The sequence below is a fragment of the Excalfactoria chinensis genome, chromosome Z (genome assembly GCF_039878825.1).
Source record: "Excalfactoria chinensis isolate bCotChi1 chromosome Z, bCotChi1.hap2, whole genome shotgun sequence".
NCBI lineage: Eukaryota > Metazoa > Chordata > Aves > Galliformes > Phasianidae > Excalfactoria > Excalfactoria chinensis.
Window position 1 is genome coordinate 74,026,227 of NC_092857.1, and position 19,230 is coordinate 74,045,456.

General features: G+C 39.6%; 2 protein-coding genes across 3 annotated transcripts; both read left to right on the top strand.

Annotated features, from left to right (window-relative positions):
- Positions 1-7,937: 7,937 nt before the first annotated feature.
- LOC140264673 (uncharacterized) lies at positions 7,938-9,931 on the top strand. Its single transcript, XM_072360612.1, has 2 exons — positions 7,938-7,949; positions 9,247-9,931. Exon 2 carries the CDS (start codon positions 9,305-9,307, stop codon positions 9,929-9,931), a length of 627 nt encoding a protein of 208 aa, XP_072216713.1. The 5' UTR covers positions 7,938-7,949; positions 9,247-9,304.
- Positions 9,932-12,989: 3,058 nt separating this feature from the next.
- LOC140264463 (uncharacterized) lies at positions 12,990-16,626 on the top strand. 2 transcript variants are annotated; one of them, XM_072360277.1, is made up of 2 exons: positions 12,990-13,047; positions 15,705-16,626. In XM_072360277.1, the coding sequence occupies exon 2, from the start codon at positions 15,773-15,775 to the stop codon at positions 16,397-16,399; it is 627 nt and encodes a 208-aa protein (XP_072216378.1). In that variant the 5' UTR covers positions 12,990-13,047; positions 15,705-15,772; the 3' UTR covers positions 16,400-16,626. The 2 variants fall into 2 exon arrangements, with proteins under 2 accessions (XP_072216378.1, XP_072216379.1); XM_072360278.1 differs by lacking the exon at positions 12,990-13,047 and adding an exon at positions 13,321-13,372.
- The last annotated feature ends 2,604 nt before the right edge of the window (positions 16,627-19,230 follow it).

The window sequence follows — 19,230 nt, forward strand, 5'->3', positions numbered from 1 at the left end:
GCCTAAGGTCCATTTGGAATCAAATCTGGCAAGGGGGACAAGGACAAGAAAGGCGTCTTAAACTATGTCAGTAACAAAAGGAAGACTAGGGAAAATGTCAGCCAGCTGCTGAATGAGGTCAGAGTACTGGTGACAGAGGACACTGAGGAGACAGGTACTGAATACCTTCTGTGCTTCAATCTGCTAGGACTGCCCCTGGGAAACAGCAAATCCTGGAGGAAAGTGAGAGAGTCTGGGGAAAGGAAGACTTCCCCTTGACTGAGGAAGAACTTGTCAGAAATCATCTAGGCAAACTCAATATGTGAATCCATGGACCCCAATAGAATGCACCCATGAGTGCTGAAGGAGCTGGAATAAATGGTTGCTGAACTACTCTCTATCTGAGAACAGGTGCCTGAGGACTGGAGGGAAGCCAGGTTCACTCCAGCCTTTAGTAAGAACAAGAATGAAGACCTGGGAAACTACAGGCCAGGCAGACTCACTCTGACCCTGGGAAGGTGACAGAATAATTTGTTATGGATGTCATCTCCAAGCAAGTCAAAGGCTTATTGGTAAGCTTATTAGTTCTTTTTGAACTTTTTGTGAGGCAAAAAACAGAGATAGCATCTACATGTGGAGGGTTCTCTTACTGGCCTCATTTCAAAAGCCCTTTCAAACTACCTGCAAATCTAACAGAATTAGACAGATTGGACCCTACACACTCATATGGAGCTATAAATCTAATGGCAACACAGGAAAGTGTTGGTAGGTTCTTGAAATGTCACACAAGAAAGCAAAGCATTATCAGAAAACTAAAGTATATCTAGCTGACATGAGCAGAAGCAAAAGAAAATCAATAAAAGCACGTGATTATGGCAAATTACAGCTATTTATTTATTATATCTTTCCTAAAATTGCTTCTTTCTTCCATTTATTTGTTGCATTTGATGATGTCAAATTCTATATGCTATGGAAAAACTGAAGATATTGAAAGATGATATATTTCTAGATAGATAATTATCTATAGTAAATAAAAATCTATTACACATACATTACTTACCTGTCATGACTTTTTATATCCCCTTGTACCAGGAAGCAGGAGGTAAACAAAGCATGTGATGGACTTCATGAAGTACTACCTTCTCTCAGGTACCACATTGAACTGACACACATTGTCTTCTAATGGCACTCTGAAGCCACTGCATTTTAAGGAGCAGACCACCTGTTGTTCAGCTCCTGCATGTTCCCAAGCTCTGATCTGTTCCTTGCCTCTCTCAGCCTTTGTCCCAGATAGATGCAATCTAAACAAGATCTAACCAACCTTGCAGAAGAGGCAGGTGGATGAGGCTAAATCAGCTCCATCTTAAGGATCAGTGCACTCGGGTGGGAATAAGGCTGTTTTCTAATTCCTTCTGTGTCTGAGAAGCATTCAAACACTGTCTCTTGCCTTTTTGGTGGATATGTTCTTAGGCAAGTATTATTACTTCTGTCAAAGTTATTTCTGAGACATGTTCAGGCTTCTTTAAGACAAAGCATCTGATGTTGCATAGCAGTACTTCAACATGAGAACGTGGTTTCAGCTCAAGAGACAGAGATGCTGGATTTGTAAAGTTTTGGAATCAAAGTTCCTATCTCTGTATCATCCCTTCTCCTTCTGTTTCTGTGGGATCTCCCAGTCACCAAATTTCAACTGTGATTTTTTTCTTACAGACTCATTTCTACATGGGCTACTACTGTAATGTTTTTCATCCCAGAAGCTAGTAAGATATATGGAGAGAAACTGGGACTTGACAACACTAAATTTGGTCCCTTTATTTCAGTGACTTTATTTCATTGTACATGGATACAAGCTCTGACAAGAGAATTTGGCCTACGGTATATAATTACATGTGTTAACAACATAAATCAATGATTATATTACCACACAGTATGGCAAATTGTTTTTTAGGCAATAAAAAGTCATTATCAGCTCCAAAGGAGCAATTGTGCTGCACACAATATCTTCATATTACAAATAACTCACAGAACTCCTCTCACTCTAAATTAGTCTACTGACAAGGTGGCAGATCCAAAGACAGTAGGGTGCAAGGGCCCTGAACATCCTGAATATTAAAGAAATTCTCGAGGCTATTTGAATTGATATGAATGCATCAGCACAACTCATATTTCATACTGTAGCACGGCAACACATCTGCCTTGCGCTAACCACTGTTCAGCACTCATTCTGCAGATGCACAGGACCTTTCTCACAGGTCTGACCTTGCCATCTGTGCCCACCTTCTGAGCCATGACAGTGCTGTGAGTGGAAATTAGTGTCTGAAACAAATCATTGTCTTCACTGGACAGATGGACTCTGGGTGTTTCTGCTACTTGGGTGGAAGCATTGCAGGCAAGCACACAAGCCCTTCTGTTACTGTTGCCATTCTTTCCCTCTTAGAAGTGGTCTTGAAGAGATGAGAGGTTAGGATTAAGATTGCAGGAGAAGATTTAACATAACAAAATCCTGAAGAGAACATCTGTGAATTTTCTGATTCCTCTTGGTTTGTTCCATTCAAAAATCATTTCTCATGCAACCTGTAAGTCAATTATCCCTGTAGAGCTGTTTTCAGAATCTACCATATTTATAGCCCTAGTTAAAGAACAGACAAGCAGGACACTCAATATAATATGTGAAATTATGTTCTTTCAGTGCCGCACTGGAAATCTCACTGGAAGCAACAGATTTCTTTTGTTTAGGCCTATTCCACATCAATGGCTGGGGATATATAGATTTTTGTTTTGGTTTGGTTTGGTTTAGTTTCCTTTGTTTGTTTGTTTCATTTGTATAAAAAAGAAAGACTTGTTAGTGATTTACCTCCAATGTTTATAGATTTCCTTTTAGCACATAGAGAATATAGCAAATAGATTTTAGGCAATAAACATTAATTGTATTTAGGACTCAGAGGTGTCAGTGTCTTATATTAAGAATCTATGTATATTTTTCCATTCTATTTTTCTTCTGCACTCAGAAGAATATAAAATAAACAGTATTCTCCCATTCCATGTTTTCTTCTTTTCAAATTTTAGGTTAGCGATACTTCAAAAATGTGCTAAATATAAAATTAAGGAAAATGGAGAAATAAAGTTATAAAAGAATGTTTGTAATTATGGTTCCTGTTACTCTTCATGGATTTAGTAGAAAAACAGAAAGTTTTAATCCATGGCAACTTCTAAGACTATTGGAGCTAAAAGTTAATTGGAAATTAACTTCATCGTCTGTGTAAATTATTACTGCTAAATCATGTGTTACTATATAAATAATACATATTTAAACAGGCTTTAAGGTAGTTCAAAATAACAGAAAACACTACTCTGTAATAGGATGCTTTGGCCAGCTCCAATTTATTTTTCTCATTTCTAATGGTAAAAGAATATCTTACATTTGTACTTCATATAGAAGTCACAACAGTCCAGTTCATAACCATGATGTCTCTCTTTCATATAATGAAGTCACTTGCAAATTTGCCCATGATCTGACAACAGAAAAATGCACAGAACTATTGGTCTAGGGGCTTTGTACTTTAACCCATGAAATCATTTATCCTGGTTTCACTGCAAAGCAAATGAGGGTCTAAACTGGGATTACTGCAGAGCAAATTTTAGTCTTTGAGATTCTAAGAATATGGGTCACCTGTCCAAAAAGTAGATGGTAACCAAGATTCTTGGACATCTCTATCTCTGTTTTCTAATTAGGATAATGAAATATATGTAATGTTTGATATGTAGCCTGTGTTAAATATAATCCAGTTAATGAAGATACCTGAGAACTACCACATGAAATGTTGGCTATCTTTTTAAAATTCATATTGGGCAGTAACAAACACTGAGCAACTTTTGCTTTGTTAATTTTCACAAGGCCCTGCCCATGACTTTGGGAATCCTAAACAGTTATCATCAAGTTTAAGAGAGTTTATCTAGAGAGTGCTGCAAAGGCCTTGTGCTGTAAACCATGCTGAGCTGCCACTCTGCCCTGTTTATCACAGTGGGAGGCTTGAGTGCGTGCTGAGAGTGATGTGCACCATTGCAGTTTCACACTTTCTGGGTTATCAGGAACTTTAATGGTCCATGGCATTTTTTTATTATTATTATTATTATTAGTGGTTTTTTTTTCTGTCAAACACCATTGATTTTAATTTCTCGTATCTTTGAAGCTACATGTGTCTGAACTACCGGGCACTGTGGTACATCTTTACATGGATAGCTGATAATGAGTTGTTGTTAGGAAGGAATGTGTGTGTGGTGGTGAGGATGGTAAGTGGAAAGAAACACATCAAACCTGAGGAAAGCCTTGAAACTCTGTCAACTATGACCCTCTGTAGTAAGAATACTTTTTCCTTTGCTGGCAATAGATGAAACACCTGTTAATCACAGGAAGCTGGTGATCTGCTTCTGCAAGGAGTGTGCAAGCAGCACGTCCTGGCCTTCAGGTGATAGATGCGTATGCAAATCAAATATATAGCAATAACATTTTTATTTTTTTTTTTTTAATTCAGCTTTCTTGTCTGATGCCTTGTCTTTTCACTGTTCTGCTGCTAGATCAGGTAAGTAATAATGAACACCATTAAAGCTAAGCGAGTAAATTGCAATGAATAATTCACCCTCTTTTCCTGACTATGGAATTCTAGTGAGTAGATCACAATCCTCTTTAACATATTCATTATTCTAATTTATTCAAAAAATATGCTTGGTAGAGTCTTCTGTATGCTTGGAACACATTTTCTCTTTGTGATGCCTGTCTATGATTGATCAAATAAGTCACATAATGTTTTACATTGTTACCTGGGTAAACACTTGATCATTGTATGTTAAATGAATATATCTTAATTTATGTTTAATTTGATTACCACTTGGACATTCATTTTTTGTTAAAAATCCAAAAGAAGGATACTGTGCTGTGTCATTTTTAACACATTTCTCACTAAACACAGATTTATGCAAGTGCAGAAAATTCTACAAAATGTGGGGAAAAAAAAAAAAAAACAAAAAACAAACAAACAAAAAAAAACATATTTTCTTATTGTCTCCAGATGATTTAGGAATTGATTCCCAATGATGTGATGCACTGATTGTAGTTACATATTGGTTTTGTCTAGTCCCTTTTAATCGTTAATGTTCCGATGCTTTACATTTTCTGACTGCACTATTTTCTCTGACCTATGTATGTTATCTTCATTATTTCTCTTGCTGTGGTTATGTGGAATAACTGTAGAGTGATCTGATACAAGTGCTGATAGATTGTGTGTAAGAGTCATTCAGAAACACAAAACAAAAGCAAACTGACTTGTAGACATAAAATGAAACATCTCATATGTTATCAGCTAAGGTGACCGTGACTGTGACTGGTTACAAAATCTTGAGGGGTATCATGAAAAGCCATTTCAATCTTATAGTTTAAAATCAACCCCAAAAATACACCCAAAAGTCTACCCGAAAAACAAGAAAACCTCATTAAATAAATAAATAAATAAATAAGAATCTGAAAATTGTAAGCAGAATTGTGTTTTGGAGCATGCAATTTTCTATAGACATGTTACAAAGGTCATAGCTCTCTATAGACAAAATTGAAGTCAGAATCAGAACTGTTCTCCAGTAACAATCTAATCGTGAATACTCTTTAATCCACATCCTACCATAAAGATAAAAATGGAGGGGCCACATACTTACATAAAATTACACAAGAAGGGAATTACCACTGCTGGCTGATGCCTCTAGACAAAGCAAGACCTGAAGCCCCAGTCTAAGAGACAGACACAGTTTTGGTAGAACTGACCCATTCTTCAACATCTAAATTAGTCTGAACTGATTTTAAAATGCTCAGCAACTCAGAATCTGCTGTGAATTTTTTTACATAGCTACAATACCCCTGCCTCAAACACAAGCCTTTCTATGATTCTGTGATACAATACCCTGAAGAATCTTTCTGTTTTCCAGATCTTCCAGGTGAAATATGATGTCTCCTTTGATGGAGCTAGAAGTCTGCATGCTGTGGCTACCTCAACATGCATCTAGAAGCCTGGAAACATGTTGTCTAGGTCCAAAGGATTCAGTCTAACAGTAAAAGGAGAAGTTTCTGTTCTGTCATTTCCTCATAGTTCTGACAAAAGGAAGAGTTGAGATTCTTGAAATTGAGCAAACAGGGTTATCTTCTTTCTTTTTAAATTCTATGGGTTACTTTTAAGGTGTTTTTTTAATTATTATTTATTTATTTTTCCTTTCTATGGGAAAGTCTCAAACTTACTCTGTGTTTTGAGGTGGAATAATTCCCTCCCTTCTCCCTAAATCCAGAATTTCCTATGAAACTGAAAGTTCTGTTTTAGACATTGCCACTCAGAGAAAGTTAGCCTCTGTGCTACACATGAAACACAGCCAGTCCCTCTACCGGCAACTCGCAGTGGAGAACAACTCAGTCTGAAGCACCATCCTATGGAGGCAGGCTGAAGGAACTGGTCTTGTTCAGCCTGGAAAAGAGAAGGCTGTGGGGAGACCTCATTTTGACCTTCCAGTATTTCAAGGGAGTTTATTAACATGAGGGAAATAAACAAGGTTTGATAGTGACAGTATAAGGGTCAATGTTTTTAAACTAAAGGAAGAGAGATTTAAATTAGATGTTGAGGAAGCTCTTTACTGAGAGAGTGGTGACGTGCTGGAACAGAATGCCCATGAAGGTTGTAGACCCCGGAGGTCTTTAAAGACAGACTGGATGGGGCCCTGGGCAACCTGATCTAATAATTGATCTAAGAGCCTGGCAGTCCTGCCTGTGGCACACGGTGTGGAACTAGATGATCCTTGACGTTCCTTCCAACGCAAGCCATCATAGGATATGGCAATTTTGTAACTCTTTATCCCTTACTCCCATCCAGTTTTCATTCATACAACATCAGGAAAATGTAATGTGTATTAAAACAAGCTTTCTACTAACCTTGTTCCCAAGTTCATTGGAAATTTCTCAGTTCAAACACTGAGCCCTGATACTGAGGCATTTAGCTCACCCACTTCCCTCATCAGAGCCCAGCCAGCGGTGCCAATACAATTCCACCATCCTAATCACACTGTTACAGTTTCACTTAAATATATATATATATTATTTTATTTTTTTATGATCCAAGTATACTGTTTGCTCACATCAAAAGGGATTTATTCCACCCTGCAATGAGCAGATGGCAGCTAGAGGACTGTGTGAGTAAAGAAGAATATAGTTGTGGAAGGTGTGATTGCTGACATTAGCTGAGCTAACAGTTCTCAAGCTCCATTATGCCTCCATTTGCGTGGGAGGGTTGGCCTATGAGGATCAGGCAGTTTAGCAACACAATGAAGTATAAGCACATGAAACAAATCCCCCCGTTTCAAATGGAGACTAAAAGTAAAAAACATCTCTTTCAGTTCTAACAAAACTTTGCTGTCATTTTAATGCTCACCAGTACTTACTTCAAAGGATAACATGGGAAAGCTATATACTTGCACATACACATGCGTATGGGAAATTGGTAATCACAGCCTGAACCTCTGATTAATCAGCTGAGGCAAGTGTTGGGTCAGCTGTGGGAGCACAGGTGAAAGTAATTTAGCTGTGCTCCTGGAAGGGGTGGAGCTTGACTACACCTCCTCTAGACCTCATTTAAGGGTTGACCACCACTAAGGCAGCGTCTTTTGGAGATTGCTCCTTGGTGGAGATTGCCTCAGTGCTTTCCAGCAGACAGAAGGCTTCATGTAGGTAAGTTTTTCCTGTCAATAACCTTTTGGATATTTATTACCATCTCTATGTTATTGTCACCATACAATATGCAAACAAAGATTTGAAAGAAAAAGTCTATTTTACAGATTTATTTGTTTTTAACTACCAACTCTTCTCCTATGCCCCAGGAATGAGCCTGGTGACCTTCTCTCTACTCACATGGACCACAGGCACCTGGAGAGCCTATGGGTTATATCAGGTTTGAGATGTGAACATTATAAGCAAATGTACAAATATGTTACTAAAAGCAGAAATGATGGGAAAAAAACAAACAAACAAAAAAACCTGGAACTTTTGTGGTCACCAGAGGCATTTTGTTACATCAGCCATGCTGTGAGTTCTGGAATGACGTGGCTAATGGATCTGCCACCATATGCCAGATGGCTGAGTGATTCAAGGATAACGCAACAGTAGGTGCCATATGATCTCCTTCATTTATCATAGTGGATACTCTACAGATACCTACATTCTCTGAACCTCTGGAGATGTTTTCCTTATTTACATATACAATTTTATTGTATTATTAAGGGAACCTCAGGCCCATCAGCCTGACCTCAGTACCAGGGAAAGTTATAGAGCAAATCATCTTGGGTGAGATCATATGGCACATGCATGACATCCAGGGGATCAGGCCCAGCCAGCATGACTACATGAAGGGCAGGTCATGCCTGATTAACCTCATTTCCTTCTACGACTGGGTGACCAGACTGGTAGATCTGGTAGATCTATAGTAGAAAGTTCAAAATCTCTGGTAGATTTTGGTAGAAACCAAAATGAATAGCAAATTCAATAGTAATTAAGGTGACTGTTCTAGAATAACATATGTTTTGTCAAGCAGTGCCAGGAGTGGATTGAGGTGCTCAAGAGAGCCAGCTATGAGTTCATGAGAAGTTTGATTTTTCTGCTGGAATGAGATCCAGAAGATGACAGGGAAAGACCTCCTGGAGCAGTTTGGTATCAAAGAGGGAGCCCGCTTTCAGCTGTCAAGCTGCAAGTAGTAATTTCATAGGATCTATCTGGAGGGTCAAACCCACCTTCCCCCAGGAGGAATAGTGGCAGATCCCTCCCCCCACCCCCAGCAATGACCAACTGACTTTTTAATTTGTTAGCCAAACAGAAAGGTTGTTTTTCTTTTTGTTTTTTTCATGAAATAACACTGGTTTTTCTTTTAAGGAAAAAAAAAAAAGGAAATGGTAATTAAGGATAAATATAAATATTCCGGATTTCCCCAGAATGCATGCCACTTGGTATGTTTATGAGATAGATAGCCAGACTTTTAAGATTCTAAACTTTTAAAGTTATTTTCCATATAATGAATTCCATCTCATTATTTTTAATTTACTATTTTTATGTACTTCAGGGCAAGGTAAATTACTCAATACTTGTCAAATGCTAGAATGGCCGTTATTTCTAGTTTACATTGTGGACTGATTATTTATTTAGTTATATGCTCTTCAAACAAGAGTCTGATATTTTACTTCTTCTGATTATAAAAGGTGGAATCGCCTATCTGGACCATAGCACAACTCGTGAATGTTGCACTAAAGTGACAAAATGTTTGACACAGAGGAAGAGGAGTCTTTAACCAATAGCAGTTCATTACTGCCTCCATCTGACACAGAGTTTAACCAAGGAGTCCGGAAGGACAATCAGAGACTTCGGGAAGAGAATCAAATTCTTCAGCAAGAGAACAGATTCTTGAGTGTCGAGAACAAAGCTTATTGCCAACAGAATCAACTTATCCTAAGACAGAATAAAGCTCTCTGGGAGGAGAATAGAAATCTTCATGAGAAGTATGTATCATCTTCAGAAGAAAAGCACTATGAGAAATGGCAAGAAGCCTTCCAACTACGATTTAAAGCCCGCAGGGAAGAGGATAGAGTTCTCAGAGTACGAGAAATGGCATTTGTGATGCAGGACAAAGCTAGGTGGGAAGTGCTTTTAGCTCAATGGGAGGAAGACAAGGCCAAGTTCCTTCTAAAGCACAGCATAGGCATCGAGGAAGAAAAGAAAGCTCTCTGTGATGAAAAAAATGCCCTCACTGCTCAGCAGCTTTGCCTTCTAAGGGAGAACAAGGCACTTCATGATGACAGGGAGGTCCTATATAGTCAGAGAAAAGCTATCCTAGAGGAGCAAAATTTCCTCCATGAGTGGTATAATATCCTTCAAGAGAAGAAATAAATCAATGGAAGTTTCAGATGTTTAGAGGGATGTTGCAGGAGAAGTAAGGAATTGACAAAGAAAGGCAAGAATTACCATAGTTGCCAGATACTATGGTATAGGCTACATAGCAGAACATTCACAGCAACTAATGATTAAAAAAATGGCACAATTATGCCCTATGGTAGAGCCTCAATATTCTGAAAGTATGTTGATATCTTTGGTCCCTAAGGGCAAATAAATTTCTTCTGGCAATACATATCTGCAGGAGTTTGATTAATGGGATACTGAACACTACAGAAACATGTTTCTGACTACACTACCATTGCTGTAGGATCTGTAGCCTTGTTATTTGTGCTTCAAATCACATCTCATTACCTTAAAAAAAAAAAAACAAAAAACATGCTTTTATTAATAAATAAAAACCAAAAAAATGTTGTATATAAAAATACCTTCCCATCACGTGCTTATTTCAGAAGCTTGCAAGTGAAAATCCCTACCAGAATAAAACACCATATTAAGACTCCCTGTTTTTCATAGCAAACCAGGGTCAATACTTCATTCTGGGGAGATAATGGGCATAACCCATCTGCTGCGTCTGGGCCTAGATATAGGCAGGCTATTACAAACCAATCTTTATCACTTAGCCTTATTTTCAAGTATCTAGACCTTCATTTTTTAACTAGTGTAGTGTTCTTGACATAACTACGGTACTGTGTGACTAAGCATGTGTCCCTCTTATAATATCATTATTTCTCTGGAAATGTATGTGAGCACAGAGTCATCACAGAATGGCTTATTTGCATGGCAACATAATGTAGTGGTGTATTCGCAGAAAGGTTCAGCTTCTGCTGCCAGACCTCCTATATCAATATCATAGAATCAAAGAATCACCAAGGTTGTAAAAGACCTAAAAGTTAATCCAGTCCAACCATTCGCCTATTACCAATAGCTCCCACTAAACCATGTCCCGCAACACAACATCCAGTCATTCCTTGAACACCCCCAGGGTCGGTGACTCCACCACCTCCTGGCAGTCCATTCCAGTGCCTGACCACCCTTTCTGAGAAATAATATTTCCTAATGTCCAGCCTGAATCTCCCCTGCTGTTGCTTGAAACCATTCCCTCTGGTCCTATCACTAACAACACAAGAGAAGAGGCCAGCCCCCAGCTCACTACCACCTCCCTTCAGGAAGTTATAGAGGGCCTCCTCTTCTCCAGGCTCCAGCTCCTTCAGCCTCTTCTGTCACAGGACAAGATAATAAAATAGAAGGCATTATTTCCAGAGCAGCCCTCATGAAATATAACATAGTTAATAATTGTATATTGTATTATAGTAACAAAACTTATTTAAATTTTTAATGCTTTTTATTTAATCTTAAATAAAAGACAGTATCCAAACCATAATACTAGTTGGATAGTGACCTCATTCCAGTGAAACTAATGAATCAGTTTGGTTCAATTGGTTGCGATGCTTGCTGAGTTTCCAAGGTGTTCTCCAGAGACTTCAGATGAAATTTTATTCTCCCTGTACTTCATCCTTCAGGAGATTTATTCACAAATGCATGTTCTGCCAAAAAGTGTGATGACATGATGAATAAGGCAAGACTGTGAAGCAAGGAGTATTTCTGACTGGGCTTGTAGGAGTGCAGAAAAAACGATGATCAAATTTTTGATTGCAACTCTATACACTTGGAAATTCAAAATGCATTTATATTGACTGAAAATGGAGTCAGAAATAAATCCCTAAAAAAAAAAAAAAAAAAAAAAAAAAGAAAATGATATTTTGGGGGAGCAATCTTGAAATCTGTTCTGAGATTCCTTTATCACAGCAGAAAGCATGACTGCATATTTTTTTGCTGTTCATAGGAGTGTTTTTAGCCAGTGCATCAGCATGCATGAAACTGTTAGCCATGACTTGAGTTAGCACTGCATTGTGCCCCATGCCCTGTTTGCAGCCCAAGTAGGGTTAGCAGATCACTGACATTTGATCAGCACCAAGTGATGGCTGTGTGCCCCTTGCTGGGACAGAAGAAATTACCTTAGAAAACAGCTCTCAGGACCAAATACAAATCCTATCTATAAGCTTTTAAGATACATTTTTGTGTTTTCATTTTGGGTGAATCAGGGGCCACTTGTTCTTTTGAACTTGAAGTGGTGAGCAGCTAACGCTAAACCACTTTTGTAACAACAGCAGCCAAAAAAGAAACAAACATATCTGCTATAATAGCAAATACTTTTGCAGATAACTGGAACTTTTGTGGTCACCAGAGGCATTTTGTTACATCAACCATGCTGTGAGTTCTGCAATGATGTGGCTAACAGATCTGCCACCATATGCCAGATGGCTGAGTGATTCAAGGATAACACAACAGTAAGTGCCATATGATCTCCTTCATTTATCATAGTGGATACTCTATAGATACCTACATTCTCTGAACCTCTGGAGATGTTTTCCTTATATACATATACAATTTTAGTCTTATATATAAATTATGTAGATAAAGTGTCATATTGGCCACTTGTTTAATGCTTCCTTGCAATTAATGGGCATACATCTAAAGCATCCCTGATGTTACAATACCATATTTTTATAGTGATGTGTAAAAATTAAATCTTTTTAGACTGCTTCTTGATCAGTACTTTTAGTCCATGGTAAACAATATAACATTCCCATGGTTGGGAGTATAAGGCATAAACAAAAACAAATTTTAAAAAAAAATGTATAATTGTCCTTATAATTTGAATGATAGTGTCCAAACAGAGGGATACAGTAATTCTACCTCTAAAAAAGGTTATAGATGTATGTATATTTTTGTCACTTAAGTATACGTTGCAGCGGAGACTAGCTTCAGAGCAGGTAAGACAGCACTGAGCAAGGGATCTGGAGTAAAAGGGCCAACAATAAATGTTCCTTTTAGGGCTTTTTTTTGAAGCTAGAAACAGTGCTGCACTTGTGCTGGGGAGCTGGAAGCTTGTGGCTGGGATGCTGAGTCAGCAGAGGTGGAGCTGGCACATTAGCAGCACCGTTTAAACACCTGCCCTTAACATTCACACCTGATAATAAGCTTTAAATAGCTTTGGGAGGCAGGAGGTGCAGAAGGTATCTTGGCTGGCTGGTCACAGGGCATACCTGGTGAGTAAGCATTGTTTCTGCCCTCTGAGAACAGGGGGGGTTCAGTTAGTGCTTCCTTCCTGGGGTCTGGGTCAGGGACATAACCAGGAAACTCCCAAAGCTGGTTGGGCCCTCTGATTATTTTCTACTACTCATAGTTCAGGTGGGCAGTGATGAAACTGCTCAGAGAAGCCTATGAACTATGTAAATGAGATTTCAGGGGTTTAGGGTGTTTAGTTGAAGGAGTGGGTGCTCAAGTCATTTTTTGTTCTGTATCTCCAGGGGCTGTGAGGGACATGGAGCGGCTTTGGAAAGCAAAAGCAATGAATAATTGGCTAAGAGACTGGTGCTGAGCCATTAACTTTAGGTTCTTTGATTATGGGCAGTGTACTCATCCCCTGACCTGCTGTCCATGAATAATGGCACCCACCTAAACCCACCCCAACAAATCCTAGTGCAGGAGCTAGCAGGGCTTATTGAAAGAGCTTTAAACCAGCTACGACAGGGGAAGGGGACAACACAGAGGTGAGCCTAGGGGAACAATGCTTGAGCTGGGAGTGAGGCAGATGACTTTGCTGAAGTGTGTCTACACAGATGCATCCAGTGTGGGCAACAAGCCCATAAGGGGCAGAACAGTTATCCTCAGGGCACTTCACGCCCTGATCTGAAAGTCTAGGATGCTATGCAGAATACACCCCCAGTGATACAGGTGGAGAGAGTTAAAGAGCCTGGGCTGCCACAAGTCCATGGGACTGGATGGGCTCCACCCTCAGGTGCTGAGGGAGATGGAGGGGGTGATTGCTGAGCCATCTTCCAGCACTCCTGGTTAACTGGAGAGGTCCCAGAGGATTGGAGGCTTGCCAATGTGATTCCCATCTACAGGAAGGGCTGTAAGGAGGATTCTGGGAACTTCAGGCCCATCAGCCTGACCTCAGTACCAGGGAAAGTTATAGAGCAAATTATCTTGGGTGAGATCACACAGCACATGCATGGCATCCATGGGATCAGGCCCAGCCAGCATGAGTACATGAAGGGCAGGTCATGCCTGATCAACCTCATTTCCTTCTACGACTGGGTGACCAGACTGGTAGATGAGGGTAAGGATGTTGATGTAGTCTTCTTGGACAGGTCTACCTAGACCAGTAATTTGCTAGGGAAACTAGCTGCCCCTGGCCTGGACAGGCATACCCTTCTTTAGGTAAGGAAATGGTTAGAGGGCCATGTCCAGTGAGTAGTGGTTAACGGAGTTCGGTCTGGCTGGCAACCCATTACAAGTGGTGTCCCCCAGGAGTCAGTTCTAGGGCCCATCTTGTTTAACATCTTCACTGATGACCTGGATGAGGGGACTGAGTGTATCCTCAGTGAGCTGGGAGGAAGTGTTGATCTGCCTGAGGGTAGGGAGGTCCTACAGAGGGATCTGGATGGCTGGGCTGAGGTGAATGGGATGAGGTACAACCAGACCAAGTGCTGGGTCCTGCACTTTTGGCCACAATAACCTCATGCAGCGCTATAGACTTGGGGTTGAGTGGCTGGATGACTATGAACAGGAAAGGGAGTTGGGGGTGCTGGTCGATGCTTGGCTGAACATGACCCAACAGTGTGCCCAGGTGGCCAAGAAGGCCAATGGCATTCAGGCCCACATTAGAAATAATGTGGCCAGCAGGAGCAGAGAGGTGAGCATCTCACAGTACTCAGCACTGGTGAGGCTGCATCTCGAGTATAGTGTTCAGTTTTGGGCTCCTCGCTACAAGAATGACATTGAGGTCCAGGAATGTGTACAGAGAAGGGCAACGAAACTGGTGAGGTGTCTGGAGCACAAGTCTTATCAGGAGTGGCTCAGGGAGCTGGGATAGCTTAGCCTGGAGCAGAGGAGGCTCAGAGGAGTCCTCTTTGCACTCTATAACAACCTGAAGGGAGGTTGCAATGAGAAGAGGCTTGGCCGCTTCTCCCAGGCAACAAACAGGACCCAAGGAAATGGCCACAAGTTGTACTAGAGGAGGTACAGATTAGACATAAGGCAAAACTTTGTCTCTCAGAGAGTGATCAGGCACTGGAATGTCTGCCCATGGTGGTGGTGGGGTCGCCATCTCTGGCACTGTTCAAGAGGCATCTGGATGAGGAGCTATGAGAGATGGTTTAGAGGCTTGTGGTAGCAATGGTAATGGGAGGACGGTTGGACTGGATGATCTTGTAGGCCCTTTCCAAGCTTGTAATTTTGAGATTTAAGATCTTGGAGGGAGATTGCTTCCAGCTGGAAAGCTGCAAGCAGTAATTTCATAGGCTCTATCTGGATGGTCAAACCCACCTTCCCCCAGGAGAAATAGTGGCAGATCCTTCCCCCGCACCCCCAGCAATGACCAACTGACTTTTTAATTTATTAGCCAAGTGGAATAGTTTTTTGTTTGTTTGTTTGTTTGTTTTTTCCATGAAAGGACACTTGTTATAAGGAAAAAAAAAAAAAAAAAGATTCTAAACTTTTAAAGTTATTTTCCATATAATGAATTCCATCTCATTATTTTTAATTTACTATTTTTATGTACTTCAGGGCAAGGGAAATTACTCAATACTTGTCAAATGCTAGAATGGCCGTTATTTCTAGTTTACATTGCGGACTGATTATTTATTTAGTTATATGCTCTTCAAACAAGAGTCTGATATTTTACTTCTTCTGATTATAGAATATAAAAGGTGGAATCGCCTCTCTGAACCATAGCACAACCTGTGAATGGTGCACTAAAGTGACAAAATGTTTGACACAAAGGAAGAGGAGTCTTTAACCAGTAGCAGTTCATTACTGCCTCTATCTGTCACAGAGTTTAACCAAGGAGTCCGGAAGGACAATCAGAGACTTCGGGAAGAGAATCAAATTCTTCAGCAAGAGAACAGATTCTTGAGTGTTGAGAACAAAGCTTATTGCCAACAGAATCAGCTTATCCTAAGACAGAATAAAGCTCTCTGGGAGGAGAATAGAAATCTTCATGAGAAGTATGTATCTTCTTCAGAAGAAAAGCACTATGAGAAATGGCAAGAAGCCTTCCATCTACGATTTAAAGCCCGCAGGGAAGAGGATAGAGTTCTCAGAGTACGAGAAATGGCATTTGTGATGCAGGACAAAGCTAGGTGGGAAGTGCTTTTAGCTCAATGGGAGGAAGACAAGGCCAAGTTCCTTCTAAAGCACAGTATAGGCATCGAGGAAGAAAAGAAAGCTCTCTGTGATGAAAAAAATGCCCTCACTGCTCAGCAGCTCTGTCTTCTAAGGGAGAACAAGGCACTTCATGATGACAGGGAGGTCCTATATAGTCAGAGAGAAGCTATCCTAGAGGAGCAAAATTTCCTCCATGAGTGGTATAATATCCTTCAAGAGAAGAAATAAATCAATGGAAGTTTCAGATGTTTAGAGGGATTTTGCTGGAGAAGTAAGGAATTGACAAAGAAAGGCAAGAATTACCATAGTTGCCAGATACTATGGTATAGGCTACATAGCAGAACATTCACAGCAACTAATGATTAAAAAAATGGCACAATTATGCCCTATGGTAGAGCCTCAATATTCTGAAAGTATGTTGATATCTTTGGTCTCTAAGGGCAAATAAATTTCTTCTGGCAATACATATCTGCAGGAGTTTGCTTTATTGGGATATTGAACACTACAGAAACATGTTTCTGACTACACTGCCATTGCTGTAGGATCTGTAGCCTTGTTATTTGTCCTTCAAATCACATCTCATTGCCTAAAAAAAACAAAAACCAAAAAAAAAAACAAAAAAAAAAAGAACAAACAACATGATTTTATTAATAAAAAAGGCAAGCAAATAAATAACAACCAAAAAAATGTTGTATATAAAAATACCTTCCCATCACATGCTTATTTCAGAAGCTTTCAAGTGAAAATCCCTACCAGAATAAAACACCATATTAAGGCTCCCTGCTTTTCATAGCAAACCAGGGTCAATACTTCATTCTGGGGAGATAATGGGCATAACCCATCTGCTGCGTCTGGGCCTAGATATAAGCAGGCTGTTACAAACCAATCTTTATCACTTAGCCTTATTTTCAAGTATCTAGACCTTCATTTTTTAACTAGTATAGTGTTCTTGACATAACTACTATACTGTGTGACTAAGCATGTGTCCCTCTTATAATATCATTATTTCTCTGGAAATGTATGTGAGCACAGAGTCATCACAGAATGGCTTATTTGCATGGCAACATAATGTAGTGGTGTATTCACAGAAAGGTTCAGCTTCTGCTGCCAGACCTCCTATATCAATATCATAGAATCAAAGAATCACCAAGGTTGTTAAAGACCTAAAAGTTAATCCAGTCCAACAATTCGCCTATTACCAATAGCTCCCACTAAACCATGTCCCGCAACACAACATCCAGTCATTCCTTGAACACCCCCAGGGTCGGTGACTCCACCACCTCCTGGGCAGTCCATTCCAGTGCCTGGCCACCCTTTCTGAGAAATAATATTTCCTAATGTCCAGCCTGAATCTCCCCTGCTGTTGCTTGAAACCATTCCCTCTGGTCCTATCACTAACAACACAAGAGAAGAGACCCAGCCCCCAGCTCACTACAACCTCCCTTCAGGAAGTTATAGAGGTCCTCCTCTTCTCCAGGCTCCAGCTCCTTCAGCCTCTTCTGTCATAGGACAAGATAATAAAATAGAAGGCATTATTTTCAGAGCAGCCCTCATGAAATATAACATAGTTAATAATGGTATATTGTATTGTAGTAACAAAACTTATTTAAATTTTTAATGCTTTTTATTTAATCTTAAATAAAAGACAGTATCCAAACCATAATACTAGTTGGATAGTGACCTCATTCCAGTGAAACTAATGAATCAGTTTGGTTCAATTGGTTGCGATGCTTGCTGAGTTTCCAAGGTGTTCTCCAGAGACTTCAGATGAAATTTTATTCTCCCTGTACTTCATCCTTCAGGAGATTTATTCACAAATGCATGTTCTGCCAAAAAGTGTGATGACATGATGAATAAGGCAAGACTGTGAAGCAAGGAGTATTTCTGACTGGGCTTGTAGGAGTGCAGAAAAAACGATGATCAAATTTTTGATTGCAACTCTATACACTTGGAAATTCAAAATGCATTTATATTGACTGAAAATGGAGTCAGAAATAAATCCCTAAAAAAAAAAAAAAAAAAAGAAAGAAAATGATATTTTGGGGGAGCAATCTTGAAATCTGTTCTGAGATTCCTTTATTACAGCAGAAAGCATGACTGCATATTTTTTTTGCTGTTCATAGGAGTGTTTTTAGCCAGTGCATCAGCATGCATGAAACTGTTTGCCATGACTTGAGTTAGCACTGCATTGTGCCCCATGCCCTGTTTGCAGCCCAAGTAGGGTTAACAGATCACTGACATTTGATCAGCACCAAGTGATGGCTGTGTGCCCCTTGCTGGGACAGAAGAAATTACCTTAGAAAACAGCTCTCAGGACCAAATACAAATCCTATCTATAAGCTTTTAAGATACATTTTTGTGTTTTCATTTTGGGTGAATCAGGGGCCACTTGTTCTTTTGAACTTGAAGTGGTGAGCAGCTAACGCTAAACCACTTTTGTAACAACAGCAGCCAAAAAAGAAACAAACATATCTGCTATGATAGCAAATACTTTTCAGATAACTGGAACTTTTGTGGTCACCAGAGGCATTTTGTTACATCAACCATGCTGTGAGTTCTGCAATGACGTGGCTAACAGATCTGCCACCATATGCCAGATGGCTGAGTGATTCAAGGATAACACAACAGTAAGTGCCATATGATCTCCTTCATTTCTCATCCTGGATACTCTACAGATACCTACATTCTCTGAACCTCTGGAGATGTTTTCCTTATATACATATACAATTTTAGTCTTATATATAAATTATGTAGATAAAGTGTCATATTGGCCACTTGTTTAATGCTTCCTTGCAATCAACGGGCATACATCTAAAGCATCCCTGATGTTACAATACCATATTTTTATAGTGATGTGTACAAATTAAATCTTTTTAGACTGCTTCTTGATCAGTACTTTTAGTCCATTGTAAACAATATAACATTCCCATGGTTGGGAGTATAAGGCATAAAGAAAAACAAATTAAAAAAAATGTATAATTGTCCTTATAATTTGAATGATAGTGTCCAAACAGAGGGATACAGTAATTCTACCTCTAAAAAAGGTTATAGATGTAAGT

Coding starts and splice junctions, on each gene's coding strand:
- LOC140264673 (XM_072360612.1), top strand. CDS start 9,305: ATGTTTGACACAGAGGAAGAGGAGTCTTTAACCAATAGCAGTTCATTA.
- LOC140264463 (XM_072360277.1), top strand. CDS start 15,773: ATGTTTGACACAAAGGAAGAGGAGTCTTTAACCAGTAGCAGTTCATTA.